This window comes from Archocentrus centrarchus, chromosome 20, assembly GCF_007364275.1.
Source record: "Archocentrus centrarchus isolate MPI-CPG fArcCen1 chromosome 20, fArcCen1, whole genome shotgun sequence".
NCBI classification, from domain to species: Eukaryota; Metazoa; Chordata; class Actinopteri; order Cichliformes; family Cichlidae; genus Archocentrus; species Archocentrus centrarchus.
Window position 1 is genome coordinate 19173431 of NC_044365.1, and position 21497 is coordinate 19194927.

Here is a 21497-nt window from a genome sequence, read left to right on the forward strand (position 1 = left end):
TCAGACATGAGTCTCGATGTAGGAGTGCGTGTGAGAGAGCGAGGGGGTCAGGGGTGGGCCGGGATCTGATTCGGCGGCCGAGTTCGACTCCTGAGTGAACAGCTCCTGATAGGCCCTCTTCCACTCCTGGAACTCTGCCGACGACAGCTGGGGATTGGCCAGCAGCCTGTCAATCAGTGCTAGCTCCCCCTCCCTGTCCTATGGGGATGCAGAAACACAGGAGGGGCGGGTCACTTTGCAAAATATCGCTCTTCTTTAAGACGCAGACACACGGAAAGCAAGACACACACTTATGGGGATACACTAAGATTTGGGGAGATTTGATCATCTTGCATGTTTAGTAATAAAATCACTAAAAAACAACATTTTTTATCTGTCATTGTTATGTATATTCAATACACCTTCATGTGTAGTCAGGATTAATGCACGGGCTATTTCTGAAGTAATTCAATGTAAATTTGAACAGCATGAAATTACTTCTGAGTTCATCATTCAGTACATTAACCTGCACTTTTAATTGCACTAATTAGTAATAATCTTTGTACAGTTAGCACAAAAAAAAAAAAATCATAAAATAGTCTGCTAAGAATATACTTTTATAAAGGAACATGTCAAACTATTGATGTTTCCCAGGGTTAGAAATCAAAATACGGAAACATCAAAATATACACAATTACAAAAATTAAAAGTACTAATTATGAATAATAATAATAAAAAATACTAGACTGTTCCACTTTACCTAAAACAATCTACTATTTGTTAAAACCGTTATATACTGCTTGATAATTGATATGACTATGTCGTGATTATTGTTATTATTATTAATAGTAGTAATAGTATGAGGATTATTAGTATTACTGTGTAAGGAAGGGGATCGAGTGTAAAAATCTGAGCCAAATCAAAAATCCCGATCCATCTGCTGTGGTGAGCCCTCGAAACAAATGGAGCAGCTGAAAAAAATGCTTTTATTATTATTTTTATTAACAGTTCATGATGATTTTTTGTTTAATTGATGCCACAATGCCATTATTAAAGCACATATATGACTCTATTCTCTTCCTCTTATTCTTTCATGCTACAACTGAGAAATTCTGCATCGCATTCTCATTAAAACATATCGTGTTTTTTTGGTCCAATTTTAATACGCAGAAAGACAGAAAGAAAATATGCAAGCCTTTGTTGTTTCCACAGCAACCACTGCAGATATGTTGATGCTGCTTCAACGCACAAATCCAACCTGATTCTTTGGAAACAGCAATTAAGTGTGGCCTCTACAGGGGTCACTGTGGTGTCTTCTGAGGATTATTTGATGGAGAATCTTTTCATCCATACTCCCCCCAAAGCTTGGTATATACCTTTAAAAGACGCGAGACAAGCGACACACACGTAAGCTCCTTCACCCAACCAGACAAAGAAAAAAAAAAAGAAGCTAGTGTACCTGCAAGCGACAAAGCCTCCATGCCCTCGCTTGCCATCCCACCCACATACACGGAGGAAGCAACAAAGAAACAAACTCTAGAGACAGAAACAAAAAACAGCAAAAGAGCCACCCAGCCCGGGAGCATCACTGCTGCTCAGACAGCATGAAACAACAGACGGCTGCTTGACATCTGAAGACTCTGAGGAGACACACTGTGACAGATAACGCCACTAAAACTAACAAGACAGACATCTTCCAGCACATGTGTGTGTGTTTATGTGTGCATCACAATCAGAAATGATTAGAAATATATCATTATGAAATAAATCCTCATGGTGAGACTCATTCTTCTATTGTCCTATCGTAGTTTTAGAAAATGTTTTATTTTTGAACAGAAAAGAACAAATATTTCAGTTTTATAAGCAGCGCATTTTGCCTTTAGGTAAATAACCTTCACACAAACGTCTGAAGTAAACCATTATTTCAAGAAACTTTCCGGTTCAAAAGGTTTGTGAACAAATAATGGAGAAAAAAAAAAACAGCTTTTAGAGGACTATGACCTGTAAGATCAGTAAGATGAGATGAAATATGGTGTTGCATTTAACAAAAATGAATTCTGCGAGAAGGAAATAAATCAAGTTCAACAAAACTGACCTTTTGCTAAGCTCCAGACTCAAAAGTCGCTGTTCCTATGCCTTTATTGTTTGTGTGAGTACCCACTGGCAACACCTTCTCTTACTGGAGTGCAGTTCAGTGTTAATTTTGACAGCAAATTTTGATTTAGTTTTACTTATAATTTAGTCATTTGAATAGTTTTAGTCTTAGTCTAGTTAATTAGTCTAGTCGACTAATTAGCGTAATAAAATAGTCGACTAAATCTAAAGTCAATTCAGTCAACTAAAATATAAAGGGTGTAAAATGTAAATGCTTTTTCTTCAATTCAAAACTTGAATAGGTCATTATACACACTTACACGAAATTAAACATTTATTAAAAGTTATGGAATATTATTAATGCTTGAAAGACCAAAACACACAAAAACATATTGAACAAACAACATCTTTATTTACCTGACTTTGTTTATTGAGCATAACAATAAAAAATTGATGAGTAGGCCTGCTCTGCCTGAAAAATTCACAGGCTAGTGTGGCCTTTCTGGGTTTAGATCACATTTGCGCAACTGTGCATTTGATTGGATGTTTTCCCAACTTGTCCCTGCCTTTCACAAAATGAAGTAAGTTCTGATTGGATGTCGTCCCCGCCAAGCATTTTTGTCTCATTTTCATTCATTGACGAAAGTGTCAATTAATTTCATCATCGTTTATATCCTTTTAGGTAGTTTTTAGTTCGTTATCGTCTCGTTTTCATCATGAAAAAAAGGGTCGTTGACGAAAACTACGACAAAAATAGTTTGTCAGTGAAATTAACACTGGTGCAGTTTGTTGTTTTTAGTCAGCGACCACTCATTTTGGAGTGTATCTATGTTACCAGGCTCTCTGTTCCCCAGAGTAATTTTCTGTTTATCCTCCTAATGTGTCCAAGTCAAATATTTCACCTATTTCAAAGAAGGGCTGCAAATGAAGCCAAAGCAGAAGTACCTAAAAACTGAAGTTTCTCAAATGGCCACTTGAGGCTGCCAATAGTGAGGCAATCTACATAGACTCCCATGTTAAAACATACCAATTTACAGAAGAAATAAAGACATTTAGAGCCTTGTGCTTTGGTGTCTTTAGCTAATTTCACTGTTCATGTGAACCCTACAAATGTTTAAACTCTACTAAAGTTATGGAGAATTAAGGGCGTGGCTGCTTTGAGTTTGAGTATAACTGAAAGCTAAGGACAATGTAACTCACCTTAAAGTCATTGTAAGGAGTTGTCTGTACACTTATTCTGGCAGATATATTTAGTTTAAAGCCCATTTTTCATTCACCAAAATTATCATCTCATTATACTGCTTACTAAGCAAGCCAAGACTATAGCTAGTTGATAAGATTTCTCCACAAGTCACATCAGTTATTTTTTTTTTCTTTTGGCTAAGCAGTTCAACCAAGATGATGATCCCTCAAAATGGAAAACTTGAGGCGTCAAAATAGTCCAAAAATCACCAGGTGATGACAAGGTGGCTACTTCCATCTTTTATATACAGTCTGTGGTTTCAAGGTAGTGGGAGTCTGCGTTTTAGTGTCCTAGCTTTTTTTTTTCTCTATCGGCCTTATTTAATAAAAAATAATAATTTGAAGTTAAAAGAAAATAACTGAAAATAAAAGCATCAGAAAAATCAAAGACTATTTTAATTAAAATCTTAGTTTTTCTTTTTTCAACTGATTGTAGTAATCTTAGTATACTGCCTCACAGGAGAGAACAATAGCTTGCTTTGATGTTTCAAATTCAACATAATTTCTTGCTTATAAAATGTTTTTTTACAAAGGTTTGTTTTTTTATGCTATTTCAAATGGCCAGAAATCTGCTGCAATATGAAACACATCTCACAAACCTGCAACGGGCATCTGTACTGTATAGCTACAGGAGTTTGGGTGAGAGGTTAGGGAAAGGTCAGTTGCCTCATCACATGACTGAAATGAAATAGTTCTGTGCTTCTGAAAGAGTGCATATTCTTCTTGCACGTGTGTGTTGATGTGAGTGAAAGTAAGGACCAACCTTCAATGTGGAGGTCAGTATGCGGAGGCGGTGCAGGCGCTCGTTGAGCTGAGGGTCCGCGGCCCTTCGGAGGAACGACTGCCTGAACTCTGACTGACCTTTGGCGTCCGACCCCCGACCCAGAGGACAGACCCCACCCTGCTCGCACGCACGAAACAGGTCGCCCAGGGACGCGCCTTCGCTACCACCTTCAGAGCAGTCAGAGGGGAAACAGAGAGCCACACATTTAATGTTGATTTTAACTCTTTGCTTCACATCTGTCACAGGATTGGAAGCTAAAAGGCCGAGGAGGGGCTCGAGTTATATCTCAGATCAACCACTGGAGGACAGCAGCACACCTCCACACATCGACTACACTGTGTAATGATCTGTATTAGTCACAGAAAGATTATTAATGAGCAGAAAACCCTGTCAGCCTCAGGGACGCCCTCTTCACTTTGGCAGTTTTATTTCCTTGCTCACATCATTATTGATTGTTCAATCTATTCCCTAACAAATATACATATATCATGCAATTGCATAAATCAGTCTTATTTACCCTTTTATTCTTTTCTTTTCATATGCACCTGCCCTCACCTTGGCAACAAGAGCACCACGGTGTCAGTAGCCTCATTAGATCAATGTATGGCCGCAGTGTGCTCTGCTTAATACTGATGATGATTTAAATGGATATGTGTCTGCCTGAGAGCATTTTTATATCTAGCACATGTGCTGACGTCTTCACCTTTAAAAAAAAAAAATCTTTCTTTTTTTGTCCCCTCAGTCTCTAGTGGCTGTCATTCACAGTGAGACACGTTTTCCCTCTTCGCTGTTACCCAAAAAATACATCACTGAGAGCAGTACCAGCTTATTTCACTGAATTAATCACCAACATAAAATCTTTAATGTCCTTCAGTAAAATTGAGAAGGCCAAACATGCAATTATATTTTTTTCCAGACCTGCTCATTCCAGCTCTTGCATAAATGGCTACAACTAGCTCAGAATTTTCTGTCATTGTTTGAACCCCCCCCCATTATTACTGAGGAAGACTGACCACTTGGAAGCATTTTTCCCTCATTGGGCTCTCACAGTGAAAACAGCGTGCAGCACACAGCAATTCAACAAATGCCCCAACACAGACTGTATATAAAAGAGGGACTTAGCCATCATGATGTCATCCATTGGTTTTGGACGCCACATTTTGAAGCCTCAAACTTTGTGTTTTGGCTGCCGCAAGTTGCAATTTTTGAAAAAGAGGGTGGAGCCCTAAGTTATCAGCTAAAGGTAGTAAGCATGGTTTGCTATCTGCAGCCATAAAGTGCACAAGTACAAAGCACAGATACTGGCTGATCAGTGCTTATTAACAGACCGATAAAATACTAGAATTTCACTTAGCACAAACTGTACTTCACAGGAGGCCATATTGTTTGTCATCTGATTAGATTAAATTGCTCAAAAAGGCAAAAACAGCATGAACACAGGTTAAGTTCAGTGACTCTAATTCGCAGAGGTAAGGCCAGATGTCTTAGTTCTACAAAAAAAATGAATCTACCATTCAGCTGTTATAAAGTCTGAAGATACCTGTTTTTACCAGGCAATAAATGTTTTATAAAGCTGTAAAGTTGGGCATTTTAACACAGGACTGACCCACTTTTTGGGACGGCCTCAAGTGGCCATGAGAGGAACTGCAGTTTTGGGTACTTTTGCGTTGGCTTCAGTTTTCACCCACAGAGGTTGCTGCTTGCACTCTCGTGGGGAAAGTAAAGAGCTGCTGTTGTTTCAGTTCTGTTATTTTAAAAGGCTTTTCACTGCTTGAATTGTGAGGCTTTCTGCTTGCTTTTAAACAAAGCAGCAACCTCACTAATGGCCCTTAAAGTGGAATATAGTATTCATTGGTTTGGGAGTGGCTGGTTTTACATCATTTATACCCTCTTTTGAGAGATTTCATTATTTTTTTCCTATTTAAGATTTCATATATCTAGATAATTCCACTATTTATTCATAAAATGAAAGTTTATGCATTATTTGAATTTAATTTTCTCTTAACTCAGCACTGCTTGCTTGGTAAGTGATTTTGCTCCTTTCCAGCATCCAGATGTTTAAATGCTGTGGCTGAATCAAAGGCTGGTTTTATTACCTAAAATCTCTGTACACTGTATAATATATATGAATGCTGGTTTTATTTTACTGTACAGCTGGCTTGTTGTTAAAACATGCTGAATAAAAATAATGTTTCTGGATTAGCTTTAAGCTCTCTGTGCCCTTGCATGCATTTAACACCACACGCCTGCTCCTGTTAGAACTCACCGTTGTGTGTTTGCTGTTCTTCTTTCGCAGGCGGCGCGAGGAGTGTGTGGAGGTTGCTGTCTCGTGGCAGTGTGAAGCTGCGGGGTTTCCCTCCCTGGGTTGCCATAGGAATCAGCCTCTGCATTGCCATGGGCAACGGGACATTCCTCGGAGCAGGAAGAGTGTAAACAGCTCCGGCCATCATCGAGCCGCCACCGGGGCCTGGCTCAGCAAAGACGGCATCCTCTGCAACGAGAAGAAAAAAAATTCAGACTGAATTCAGTCTCAGTAATTATCAATACAATATGACTTGTTTCTTTAAAAGAACACACTGTACAATACAGTAAAACTTATTTTATATATGTTCTGACTGACTTTAAAGTCAGAGAGAAAAACACTGAACACATGCAGTTACTATAAAACACAAGATAATATATAAAACACATCGGTGACTGCATAAAATATTCAACTACTGTCACAAGTATATTTATGAGGGGGAGCCCTTGTAAAGCTGACGCTGGTGATCACAGATTATAGGGCAGACAGTTTTCATGGCAACCTTTTCTTGAGCAGAGAGCAGTTCCTGTCAAAACTGAAGAAATTCTGCTCTGTGGATGTGGAGCTTCCAGAATTACAATAGCACAATTTCTAGAGAGGCCTTGCTGCTAAATTTTCTTGGTATTAATAATATTTCAGTCTAAGGTACCTCAAATTAAATAGATTATTTTTGTATTTCTATTACTTTTACTGATAAATGTGATGAGGTAAAAGTCCAAATGGGTAATAATACAAGATCCCAAATATAAACTTAGCACAAAAAGTAAGTAGATTTGTGTTTGGTCGATTATTTCTTTGCTATAACAATGCTTGTTGGCAATAAATCTTGTACCATTGAAAAGCCTGTTTATTTCCCCTTAAATGCATTTGTGGGATGAGCAGCAGAGTTGAGTATGCAGGGTGCACCCATGAAAAACTTACCAAATCTTCCTTGCCGATGCCAAACAGCTTATTCTGCTATCCCAGAATAAGCTGATTGGCATTGGCATTGGCATGCTTCTGGTACCCCAGGTGCTGACAGTTAGGCTTGTCATCATTGAGGCAATCTCAATGCAGAGAGATATCGAGATGAGATTCTGCAACCAGCGGCAATCCCATATCTCCACAGTCTGAGACCAAACTCTATCCTCCACGTTGACAAAGCTTGGCCCCACAGAGTGGGGTTTATCCAAGAGTACCTCCAGAATTTGGAGTGGAGAGGATATGGAGAGGATGCCTGCAGTCCTGACCTCAACCCCACTGAACACGTGTGGGATCAGCTTGTGTGTGCTGTTTGTGCCAGAGTGACCAACATAACCACATTAGCTGACTTGCGACAAATGCTGGCTGAAGAATGGGATGCCATCCCACAGCAGTGCATGACCAAGCTGGTGAGGAGGAGGTGCCAGGCTGTTGTGGCTGTGTATGGTTCTTCCACATGCTTCCGAGGCCCCTGTTTGTTAAATGAATAAATTTTTAAATTTCCAATATGTCTTGTCTCTTCAGACTTCAATAAGTGACACCAAACAAGAGTCAATAGCAGAATAAGCTGTTTGGCATTAGCAGAAAAGATTTGGCAAGTTTTTCATGGGTGCAACCCACACTTCAACTCTGCTGCTCAACCCACAAATGCATTTTCTTTATAAATGTGACGCATTTAAGGGGAAATAAACTGGCTTTCCAGCAGTGTAAGAAGCATTGTTACAACAATCGACCAAACACTTTTGGAGCTAAGTTATAGCTCAAGACAAAACTGGTATTTCTGCCAGATAGATAAAAAAAAAATAAGAAAGTCACAAAAATTACTTAAGCAGCCAGCCCAGGAAAAGTCCATGTGCAGAAAACACAATTTGGACCTCTCAATGTTCTGTGTGCAGCAATATAGACAATCTGTTATTACCTCTTCCCCTGTACAAAAATTAAGCTATCTCATAGTGAGAACTGCCATAGACAGCTGTGACAGCTATGAACCATAGACAGTATTAAAGTTGGACATAACTGCCATGTCACCCACTGTTTCCTTAAACGTAAGTTATTAAAAGAGTCACTAACACGAATGTGTATGAATTCAAGCAACTGAATAGACTTTTGTGCACTACCAAGTGGTCCAGTTTGAAGGTAGTGCAGTCCAGCTTCGGTCAGCGGTGTCTCAATCAGGTCCTGCCAAGAGCGTCTCTGAGATGATGAAGAGCGGCCCGGGGACCCCGTCTCACTGCTGCCCCCTGCAGGACTGGATCGGTACTACAGGAACCAGAAACAGATAAAAATTGCAAATTATGTTCAGTAGGCCTACCAAACTGAGCAGATGTGACACTTTTAGTGGATGACAACAACTGTGATCTAAGCATTCCCTCAGGAAGACAGCTCATATATCATACGCATTGGTTTAGTTCTGGTAAAATGTATTTAACTAAATATTCTAATTAGGAAATGGTAGTTTCTTGCATTATATTTATCATCTTCCAGCCGATCTGGCACCATTAACTATGCCACTTTCAGTCACTTAAATCACCTCTCTTCCCCATTCTGATGCTCAACATGAACTTTAGCAGGTCATCTTTACCATGTCTTCATGGATTAATGTATTTAGTTGATGTCAGGTGATTGGCTGATTAGGCATCAGTTCAACAAGCAGTTGAACAGGTGTATCTAGTAAAATGGCTGGTGAGTGTACATTCAGGCTTAAAAGTAAATTTATACGGCAAAGTCGCAAGAACAGCAACGTCACACACCTCTACAGGATCACATCTGTACTGCACGTCGCTGCTGCTGCTGCCCCCTGCTTTTCTCCCACTGTGTGTGCTGCCTCCCCCTAGAGGACCAGGGTGGTACTGTGGCTCTGCAGCTGCAGCTGGAGGCTCGCCACAGAGGAAGTCCTCCTGGGATGAGCGAGAGCGAGACGTCTCTGTGGAAGACAGCCGAGTGGTCCGACCTCCTTCCAAATAGGCGCTCATCTGATAGAGGGAAAGGAGACAATGTGGCAGACATCAAATGATCACCTTGTCTCATTCGACCAAAATGACACACTTCAAAGAAAGGATTTCATCAACATGACTGCCTGATTGAATAAGTTTGTGAGATGGTAGGTGAGAGACAAGAAGACAAAGCAGAAGTGTTTCAGCGACTCAATTATTATCTTAAAACTTTGGAGCTTGTGTGTTTTCTTACTCTGATTACTCAAACTAACAAGGTGCTGCCCCCCCCCCACACACACACACACTCTCATCAAAATACAAGAGAACGTGATGTATTTTCTTAAAATTTTTATTCAATAACCATAAACAACACGGGCTGTTGACTATAAATTGCTAACACTACCCAGTCATATGTAAAGTGATAATGCCAATATGTGACCTGCTGGGACACAAACTTCAATACAAGAGCAGTAAATTTAGGTCCTAGTAATGATTAATATCACTAACTAACCACCTCCTATTACCTGTTTCAATTCACTTTTTATATAGATGAATACATTTACTGTATGTACATATGTAACTATGCATACTTGTGAGTAATTTGTAAATGAGAACTGTTCTTAAAATTTTTACTTGTAAAATAAAGGTTAAAAAAAAGAAAAAAAGAAAAGAAAAGAATTTCTGTTGTTATTACTGCGGCCCCGCCTGAAGTACCTTCACGGCCCCCTGTTGGGCCATGACCCACACTTTGGGAACCACAGATGTAGAGCAACCCATTTCAAGTTCAGTTATAGCAAGAATTATGCTAAATATATTCCCAGCACTATCTGTGGGCTTTATTGGCAATAATTCCACCTTTTACAGTGGACAGGGCCGGGTTTTTGCCTCTCAAGTACTGTATCCACTTTGTGTGAGTTGTAACAGAGTTTGTGTGTGTGTGTGTGTGTGTGTGTGTGTGTGTGTGTGTGTGTGTGTGTGTGTGTGTGTGTGTGTGTGTGTGTGTGTGTGACTCACTGATGGAGGCCGTGGGTAGGTATCATATGGAGGTGGGGGACTGTCCTGTTTGGGGCTGGAGGCGGCATCATCCTCATGTTCACTTTCACTCCAGTAATCTGCAGGAAACCCACACACATACTGTTAGATCCTTCCATCCAACTAGAATCAATCATCCATCCTGTGTATTTGTAGTAGTATGTGTTGGCCCTGCGACAGGCTGGCGACCTGTGGCTGGGATAGGCTCCAGCACCCCTGTGACACTGAAAAGGATAAGCGGAAGAGAATGGATGGATGGATGCACATTTTACATATTTGCTTAGACTGTAAATAGACTGCTCAAAAAATTAAAGGAACACATCAGATCTCAATGGGAAAAAAATCATACCGGATATCCATACTGATATGGACTGGGTAATGTGTTAGGAAAAGGACGCAACATTGGTCATAGGAAGCAACATTGGCCAGGTGAGCGTGGGGGCCAGTCAATGTATCAGTTCCTTCATCCTCCAGGAACTGCCTGCATACTCTTCCCACATGAGGCTGGGCATTGTCATGTACCAGGAGGAACCCAGGACCCACGGCACCACTGTAGGGTCTAACGATGGCTCCAAGAATTTCATCCTGACACCTAATGGTTCAGGGTGCCGTTGCCTAGCCTGTAGACATCCCCCCATGTCTCCCCAGACGATTACTGACCCACCACTAAAGTGGTCATGCTGAATTATGTTACAGGCAGCATAATGTTCCCCACGGCTTCTCCAGACCCTTTCACGTTTGTCACATGTGCTCAGGGTGAACCTGGTCTCTGTGAAAAGCACAGGGGGTCAGAGACTGTGCTGGGAGACACAGCAAACCTTTTGGCAATGGCACGTATTGATATGTCATCCTGGAGGAGTTGGACTACTTGTGCGACCTCTGTAGGGTCCAGGTATGCCAGCATGCTACCAATAGTGACACTGACCCTAGCCAAACACAAAACTAGCGAAAAACCAGTCAGAAAAGATGAGGAGGGAAAATCTGCCAGTGGCCTCCACCTGAAAAAACTTTCCTGTTTTGGGGGTTCTCTCATTCTTGCCCCTCTAGTGCACCTGTTGTTAATTTTATTAACAGCAAAGCAGCTGAAACTGATTAACAACCCTTTGATACATAAGTGACCAGCTCAATAAAAGTGTTCCTTTATTTTTTTGGTTGCTGTTCATTTCCTGTTTCATTTTGTTAGCCAACTTGTCTCATGTGTCATATGTTTAGTTTCACTTCCTCCCTGTCATTGTCTAGATTAGTTTCAACTGTGTCTAGTTACCCTCTGGTGTCCTATCCCCTGATTACCTCTGTGTGTATAAATAGCCCTGCCTTTCTTTGTTCCTTGTTGTATTGTACCATTTAGCCTCCCAAATGTCAGCTCTGTTTTGTGTTTGTTCTTGGCATTGTTTTGGATCACCTGGTCCTTTGTATCTTCTGAATTTTTTTTCCTGGGACTAATTTTGGAATCTGGATTAAAGCTCACTTCCTGTTTATTGAAACTCTGACTTGGGCTCTCACATGACAGCTTTTCACTACAACATCACATCTTCAAGTGAAACTTGACTTCATTCCTTTTCAAATATTTTTTATACATTGGATACATTAATTCATCTGCTGTAAGTCAGCAGCCAACAGTTATATTTATGATCCAACTACTCATAAATAATTAATATGTAATTAACTGTCATTTCCCCATTGTGGGACTAATAAAGGTATTCGTTAAAAAAAAAAACTGCCAATATTTGTAGCTTCTAACTCATATTCAAATTAATATAATGTCTAACATTAAAAATAATGATAATAATAAAAACAAGTTAATCTGTGATCTACTGTATTTATGGCTGAGTTTGAGTAGACACAAGTGTCAAAAACCTATTTGGTTATTCTACACATATACTTAACTCTTTTAAAAAAATATGATTAGGACTAAACACATATAGAAAACCTTTAATCTAAGCTTTTCAGAAGTCTCAGAGTATGCTGCAGCCTCCAGCTAACTGTATCCCAGACATCCATTTTCTTCCACTTTTTAGGGTCACGGGGGCACTGAAGCCTATCCCAGCTGTCATAGGGCAAGAGGCAGGATACACACTGGACAGGTCATCAGCCGGTCGCAGGGCTAACACAGAGACAGAAAACCAGTCACTCAGATTCACACAACAGGCCAATTTAGAATCAGTAATTAATCTAACTCCACTGACTGCATGTCTTTGGACTGTGGGAGGAAACCGGGGTACCCGGAGAAAACCCACGCAGACACAGGCAGAACGTGCAAACTCCGCACAGGAAGGGTGGATTCGAACACAGCAACCTTCTCCATTGTGAATGGTGTCATTTCACTCCCTTGGCTGTAGTCTCTTCTGTTTTTGGGTGTGTTTTTCAGTGACTGACCTTCAATGTCTGCTTTTGTAGACAACAATTTAGCCTTCATGGTAAAACGTCTCAGATAATATATATTGAATTTACTGCTGCATTTCTATTAGCCTCACAATATCTAGCTAACCATGCAGTGGCAGACCTTTATGCCAACTAGCCTCGCTTTATTATCCTACAAATCCTTGTTTTGTTTTTAGAAATACTTTTGCCAGAACAAGGCACATTATTTTGGATGTCAGTAAGCTAGCTTGCTTATTGTTAACTTTATGTTAAATTCAAATTAAACTCATAAATCCTTTTTTTCCATGGATGCCTGGACACAAAAATACCTGGAGAACATCTAAACGTATTACTTCATTAAGAGTTGAAAGAAACTGGACCATTTTTAACTTAATGATTCCTCTGCGCTTGTTAGTTTTTGGGAACTGAAGGAGCATATGGCTCCAGAAATATCTAATTGCATCACATTAACAAGCGGGTCACAAAATACTGTTTGGTTTCTGAGTGCCTGGGGGTGTAATGAAACAGCCGTGTGTGGTAGGGGGTCATTAGTTGCCCATTAACAAATCTTTCCTCCCTGTAAGTTCTTGGGAGATTAATCCAGCTATTCTGGGAAAATAAGAGTTCAGAAGGTTTGTGGCTAAAGATGACATCCTGGAGCACCCATCTTCTCAAGAACCTGTCACCAAGTCACTGAATGAGCCCTCACCCTGATCCTGGCGTATCCTCTCTCGCTCTGCATAGCCCACAGCAGCCATGTTGAGACGACTCAGCCACCTAACAGAGGGACGGAATAATCAGGAATATTTCATAATGTCCACAAACAAATAATTAAAAGTCAAAATAATGAGCTTTCTTGGGGTCCCAAAGTCTCACAGCGCACATAAATAATGGCATCAAAATAAATTATTATTCCTTTTTATTTCCATTTTTGGTCTTTTTTAAAAGTTTGAAAAGGTATAGAAGCCCTTCTAACTGATCTCCAGAGTCATAACTGCACCAAATAAGCAGATAAGTATATCATGTTTTACATGTCATATGAGTAATGGTTGAACAAATATATATTAATTTGCTAGAAAGTCGATAAGATATGACAAAAAATAGGTTATAATATATTATCCTTAGTGTGCTGCATCAAAAGAGCAATACATATGAAAATTTGTGGTGTTTAACAAGGTTTCACACATTGTTGCACAGCTCAAAACTGGATATGTACTTTAAATCTTTGCTAATAAAAAACCTTCTTATTCATTAAAGGAAACATATTTCTTTCTTTTTACTTTTTGGAGGCTCTTTTATGCTGTTTTGCCACCCAGGTTGAAGTCTGCCCTGCTACATAACCTTCATCCCGCACACGCTCCTTTACCTGTTCATGTCATCCACTCCATCTGCTGCAAAGTAGAAACTCTTGACCTTGGGGTGACAAGCTTTGAAAGCACTAGAGAGATAGAGGGGGTTATTTTTGCAGGCACACATTCAGACATATAAGAGCATGCAAACTGCACAAAACATAGACACACAAATATGCAGGAGACCTGCTTTTGTTAAGCACTTACTACTTCTTGCGGCATTCACTGGCTCGATCAATCTTAAACTCTGGAAGACTGACAAAACCCTCAGCTTTTTCATCCTGAACAAACAGAGAGGAGAAAGACATCATTTGTATTATAAGTATCAGGTAATTGTTACTATGATCACCATCTTATTTTCAAATGCTAACAGGCTAAGATTATGCTACACTGTACTAAAAAAAATGGGCCAGTTGGAAATTGGTTCTTTACATATTTAGCCATAAACCAAAGCACTGGGAAAATGATACAGTACGTCTTATCCAGCTGTTTGCGGCTAGTAAGGCCAGGAAACCGGCGCTTCAGGGTTACGTTGGAGTTATCCTCTGGAAACCATTCATATTTTTACTAAATCTCATGACAGTTTGGACTATAGTTGGGTAGATTGTTATTCTTTAAAAACCCTGAGTATTAATGTCCTGTTTCATCATTTAGTAAATATCAGAATTCATACCAAATTAAGTATGATTTATCCTCTGGAAACCATGATTATATAAATTCCATAGCAGTCTAGCCAAAGGGTTTTTAAAAGATCCATCCATCCATCCATCCAATTACAAATGTTAATCTCATGGTGGTAAAAAAAAAAGAAAAGTTGTGGGGTCACCAAGTGGGTCATGTTTCTCAGATTTATCCTCTGGGAATTATGAAAGTTGCTTTTAAATTTAAAGGCAAATGGATAATAGCTGAGATTTTTTAGTCTGAGCCAAATCAGCAACAGCATGAGATGACCATCCACAAAAAGGCTGACAAGTTGAAATCTTTTTACCTGAGTATTGCTCTCATTCTGGCCCACTCTTCTTTACAACATTGTTTCAGTTCATTGAGATTTGCAGGAATTTGTTTACATACAGCTCTCTTAAGGTTCTGTCATGGCTTTTTAATCGGGTTGAGGTCTGGACTTTGACTGGGCCATTGGAATACTTTGATTCTTTTCTTTTTCAGACATTCTGCTGGAGATCTGCTGCTGTGCTTGAGATCAGTGTCCTGCTGCATGATCCAATCTGGGCCAAACTTTTGCCATCAGACAAATAGAATGCTTTGATATACTGAATGGTTAGCTGAATCACAGCAAGCTGCCCAGGTTTACTTTATTTTAGGACCTGCTAAGGACCAGGTATATTTTGTCTTGATACAAGTATACTTTCCCTTTAATACAACTATATAGAAACTTCTCTCGCTGGCTTTATCACACACCAGCTAAGAGAGCAGTTTCAAACACATAGTTTTCACTTGCATGGTGTTGTAATTTCAGATCCCTACTGTGGTAATGTGGTTTCTGCTAAATTGTCATTTTTGTGTCAGTAAAAACTCCAATATGAGTTTTGAGACGTACCTCTTCATTGATGTACCAGTACAGGCAGTTGTCCTTCAGAACAAACCAGTACTTCTTCCATTTCTGTGAAAAGTAACCCTTTGCATCCCTTTTTCTCCACAGCCAGCCCTCGCAGTCTCCTCTGCCCAGCGCCTTGCAGGAAACACGCCTCCGACTCAGCGAGGCCAAACTTCGTCCTGGAACAACACAGAGGAAATGTGAAGGCTGCGGTGTTCATGGACAGAAAAGACTCTCAAAACTAGAAGAAAGCATGAACTCAAAGAAGGGAAAAATGTGTGATTCAAAGGGTAGCACTAATCCTGCTTGTAAGTTCTCACTTCAGCGTGCAAATCTTCCACAAAATGTCACATCCTAATGTAGCAATGATTCTTGGCAATACTTCAGTCTCTGGATTTGACAGAATGCCACTGCACTGCAGTAAGGTAAGAGGTGTTTAATAAAAATTGCCTTTTCCTTCTGGCATAAAAGCCCTGTAACATTTTTCTCAGCAGGCTCCTCATTAAAGATTAGCAGGGGAACTTGGCTTCTCACTCGAGGGCCACAGAGAAACTTGCACTGTGCTGGATGAAAGTCCTTTAACATGGTTACGATACTCCATTTACATATGTGGCTAAAGGAAATCGACACGAAAAACTATACCTCAACGATGCATTAAGAAAAGGTTTTGAGTCTGGACATAATTAAAATGCTATATACCCAAAAGTGCTCTCTAATAATGATTATTCTCCATTTCCTGTGCAGCAGCTCCAGGCTACAAGCTGATACCATCACCAATTTAGCCTTAAAAGAGAACTACTTGCTACAGCAAATTAAGATTTTTTTTCTCCGCCCTCACCCTCAACTAAAAGAGTTAATAATATTTCATTACACATTTGATAAGAGTACCACTTGGAGCAGTGGAACTGTGAATACATCATTATTATCACACTCATTTTGAAACTTTGGTTTAATTGCAGTAAACAAACAAAGACGTTGACAAAATGTGCAGATGGAGCTAAAGCTTTCTCACAATGGCAGATGGTGAAACAAGCAAAAGGCCTCTGGAAAAAAAAAAAATCCCTTTCAACATGTTGATCCTTGTTAGTGTGGTGAAAGACAAAAAAAAAAAAAAAGGTTTGGTCAGAGAGGCAAAAAAATAAACTGATGGCAACGAGTAAAATCATCCAAAAAATGATAAAGAAAAGAATCGACTGAGCCGTTTATATGAAGAAATAGAGAAAGGCAAGAACTGGTCTTATGATCCCAATATGAATGTGACAAACATAAGTAGTCTAACTGTTAAGAGAGACATAAAGAAATGCTGGATTCTGTGATGCGTGCACATTAACTGAACACGAACTTGCCTGCAGTCCAGTCTGCAGCACACTCATCAAAACATGTGAAATGGGAACGTGTTAAAATGCAAATACAGAGCTGTCTGCACAGACTGCATGAGTATGAAATGATTACAAGGTGGGAAAACTACCTCATAAGCAAATTACTCCTATTTTGTTATTTTATACCATCATTTTATCACATATTGAGTGTTTATTTTAACTGTTAAAACCACAAATCGTGTTTTCTTTGGCTCGGCCCAAACTGTGAAATGCATGAAAAGCAATGAGTCTTTTCAATTATGCATTACTGTTAATAAATGATCACAAAAATGTGGAAAAATTGACTTTGATACTGAGTGTTACTAGAGCAATTTGTCAGTTTATATTACAATACAATTTTGTAGTCTATGATTCATTAAAATCATTTATTATAGGAAAAATATTTACTGTTTCCAACTTCTTAAATGTGACCACTTGATGATTTGAGCCAAACCGACTGATTACCACACAAGTAATGTAAATAATAAGCAGTTGTTAACACCGACAACATATTTCAGACTAAATTATCACACATATAAGTGAATCTTAATTGCATATCGACTGTGTTTGTCCATTTCTGTTCCCACATTGATTGGCATACGCAAAAATCAATGTGGGCTCTTCATTTGTTTATAAGGTCCAATAGTTTCATGCAGCTTCCTCAAGAGACAAAAAAAATGAAGCGTAAATTTGCAGGCTTTGAATGGTGCAACACTTATTTCCGTTAACGTAAGCTAATGAGAGCTAAAATGTGTTTTCCTCAGAGCACAGCTGGTCAGAAGAACATCCAAGCTAACTGGCCAATTATGCACCAGTTATGGTCAATGCAGTATTAGAACTTCAGTCAGTTAAACTTCATTCAGTACCATCACAGGAAAAACCTAGACAAAGGGGCCTGTTTGATCCAGTGTAACTGTTATTTCTATAATACTGGTATGTTACACAGTTATGTACCTTTACTAAAACCTACTAAAACCTACCTCAGCTGCTAACTATTAGTCCTACTGACTTTGCGCATCCTCTGCAGTTTTTTTTTTTTTTTTTTTTTTTTGGGGGGGGGGCTGTCATTTTAAAGTAAAACTAGAGCTTGTGGAGTCATATCATACACTGTGCATAAAAAATGCCTGCAAAGCCCCTTAAACCTCTAATAGCCAGCAATAGGGTGACTCTTCCAAGTCTGGTTATCTCTATTTCCTGTAGATTTAAATCAGATTGATTCCCACTGAACTTTCCTTCTTAGCAAATTGCAGAGCCATAAATTAAAGCTCTTTAAAAGTTCCTAATGTGACAGAACAACTAGAACAAGGTGAGGAAGTAGCCCAAATGTATCCAAGTAGCTCAAAAACAGAAAACTGGATCTCTACACAGAAGTTGCGCTCAGACGGTGAGTGGAAATTGCTTCGAGAAGAATGAATAATGAAGAATGAATGACTGGAAATATTAGATGCTTTCCTGCTAGGCAGTAAAACCTCCACTCAGACCAGCAGTCATGAACCTGACCGTCAATCTGCCCATCTGTAAGCTGAAATGCATGGACGGGAGCAGCAGATGTGCCTGAGCTGGTGATTAAGGACCACGTCTACATGTGTAAATATGAAGTCTTCATTTTCATGTACAGTTCGAGTAATGATAATTTTCCTTCTTGGTTACTCAAGAGTTATAGTTTTGAATTTTACTTTAGTTTAATTTCAATTGTTCACTGTTAGTTTTAATCTTTTTAATTATTAGATTAAAAACCTTTTACAGGTTCAGAACAGCTGTTACAATACAAACATACCTTATGGCTCACAGTCATGTAGTCTCAGTGAGCGATGGGTCCAAAGCTTAATTAAAGGCAGGTTGTGATGACAAATTTGACCAAACTGCCAAATATTGAAACTAAGAGCATTTCCTATATAAGTTTATTTGAGTTACTTTTGTCAGTGCAGCACATCATTTCAGTTCAGATCAGCATCAAATAACGTGTTACTATGACTGCTGGCTTTCTGAAGCAGCAGCTGTTCTCACATTTTTCCTGCATCCATTAGTAAATGAGTGAGACCACAACTGGCAGCATCTGTTCCCACCTAACAGGTGGCTTTCCTGCTTACCTTTATTCTTCTTCCTGTTCTTTGACTGCAGAGAGGAGGAGGAGGAGGACTGTTGGTATGTCTGAGAGAGGTTGGAAAGAAGAGGAAGAGGAGAGAGAGGAAGAGGCAGGCTGTCAGGATGAATCAGTGCCCTTTGTTTGCTGCAGTGAATTCTGGGATATAAAAGATGACAGATCTTAGGGAGAGCGGGAGCAATGCGACGGGGGGGGGGGGGGATCTCTCTCTCTCTCTTCTCTCATTATCTCTTCCTCACTCACATATACACACATGCAGGGATGGAATAGTCGACCTCACCGAGGACGTTAGCGACTTTCACACCTCTAAACATAGAACGGAAAGGACAGGAAGGAGGTTTGGGTGACACAATAGGACGTCCAGGTGATGAAGGAAGTGTGAGGGGAGCAGCTCAGGGGAGCTGTGGGATTAAACAGAAACTTCAGTAAGCAAAACATGAAGGACAAACATCCAAAAAAAGGTTTGGCAAAGTCTGATGGTGAACCCCGACGTGCCCAGTTACTTGGCATGCTTAAAAGTTACACTGAATCCGCTCATATTAGTTTGTGCTTTTCAGAAGTTGTACAGGTGTACAGACGGGTACTAGTTTCAAAAAGTGATCATTCTCATTCAAGTTGTGCAAATGTCTTTGTGTATAACAGAAGAGATTCTCAAAAAAGAAGTCTATCCCTCTGTCTTTCATAATTTCTCAAATTCATCATAGACAATCACTGCAACTCACAAATAGGGGTGGGGTCATGTTGGTCATATATTCAATTAGGCAGAGGCAGACCTTAGACCTTGACTATCTTAAGTAGGATTATGGTTCAGTGAATTATGGGTAAATTAACACTTTTATTGGCTGACCAGGTAACTGCAAGTAGCTGCTCATGTATTTATGTTTGTCTAAAACAGAAGAACTGCAAAGGTTTAAAGACATTTAAAAAGATGGAGGTAAGGATATATGGTGGAGTCTTTGAGGATTAACAGTGGACACTAGTCAACAAAAACCAAAAATAAAACAGTTTTTCCTGTTTTTAGGATGCTAATATTGAGGCAGCACCATAGACAGTGTCAAAGATGGATGTAGATTCCTAAGATGAAAAGGAAGTGCCTTAAGCCTGCATTTTTTTAATAGCCACTGGGGGGCGCTACATTTGAAAAAAGACTTAAGATCAGTCTTATAGGAGTCTATGGGAAAACGGACCTCGTACTTGACCTCTGTAAACGTTTTACAGTCACTTATTTTGGGTCATACTGAGTAATTTTGTAAATTTTGGGTCATTCTAAGGCACCAAATTATACTGTCGCAGACGCAGTTAGACACCTAACAGTATAGAAGTCTTTCCTGTTATACCTCTTTGAAGTCAGCTTGAAGTCCGCCACCTGGGGCACATGTGTAGTCGGTGCATTGTAATGTAAATTTTCCATGGACAAGTCCATGCAGCACTCAGACTAGGTCACTCGGACGTGAGTGGACCCTAGCAGACTCGTGGACGCGGAACGTATAATCCCATTTTAACAGTCAGAAAGGAGGATTATCTGGGGCTAATGACTTGTTAATCACAACTCATTAGCCAATGAGCATGCAATTTAACAGCCAGATCCATGCCTTTGTCATCACGCCCAGTTTTAGAACACCACAATTGCGACACGAAAACACTCCGAGGCTTCATAAAAGAACTACATTAACCAGCCTGGCGATAAAGGATCTAAATTTTTGACTGATATCCTTTCAAAAAGTAAGCCACAGTAAATCTAACGTCTTGTGTTCAGATCTTACTGAGTAATGACTTTTAGTAGAGCTGAGTATGTTCGATGCCTCATGCAGCATCCTGGATTCAAAATAACAAACTCTGACCAGCACATTTCTCATGTGACCTCTCTCTACCGGTCAGATGGGGCAACAGACCAGCTCTGATGTCACAATATTACACATGTCAGAGCCTGGAGCTCAGCCACTCACAGCCCAACACTCAGCAGGACAGATTACATGGGCCCGCCCACTCCCACTGACACGCCATCTGTCATCGCAGTGCCCGTGCACACTGTAAACACATACTCAAGCATGGGCATGCAAACACTTTTAATTTTCAAAGAGATGCTGACAAGATGTATAAGGTCACCGCCGGCCAAACTGACTGCCTGGACCGGCGAGCTCAGACAGACAGGCAGGGCAGGCAGATGTCATGGAAATGACAGGGGGTAATAACAAGTCAGCATTCACTCGGATCACACTTCACTGCGGCATCAGGGCTAAAAGCGCTTTGCTTTCTCTCAAATCTCTCAGTCCTGACCGTTAGATCAGTATCAAAATAGCTCACAGGAGTTGCATTACCCGATTGTCCAGAGTAGTTCTGATCCACAGCATAAATCTATTTAATGCACCTAGAGTTTAAATGAACTGCTTTTTTACAACACAATCATACTCCTTTTCTGTCAATTTCAGTGACATGTTTAACCATA

At 39.9% G+C, this 21497-nt stretch overlaps 1 protein-coding gene across 1 annotated transcript in view; it reads right to left on the reverse strand.

Moving 5' to 3' along the window:
* The window catches only part of cnksr2a (connector enhancer of kinase suppressor of Ras 2a), a 74030-nt gene continuing 52533 nt past the window's right edge, over nt 1–21497 (reverse strand). Inside the window, exons 14-24 of the mRNA XM_030756606.1 lie at nt 19038–19098; nt 15593–15768; nt 14245–14318; nt 14055–14126; nt 13398–13465; nt 10310–10407; nt 9113–9334; nt 8480–8621; nt 6366–6590; nt 4079–4266; nt 1–198 (exon numbers count right to left, since the gene is read on the reverse strand). Coding sequence (XP_030612466.1) covers nt 1–198; nt 4079–4266; nt 6366–6590; nt 8480–8621; nt 9113–9334; nt 10310–10407; nt 13398–13465; nt 14055–14126; nt 14245–14318; nt 15593–15768; nt 19038–19098 — 1524 coding nt within the window. The remainder of the gene's footprint in view (nt 199–4078; nt 4267–6365; nt 6591–8479; nt 8622–9112; nt 9335–10309; nt 10408–13397; nt 13466–14054; nt 14127–14244; nt 14319–15592; nt 15769–19037; nt 19099–21497) is intronic.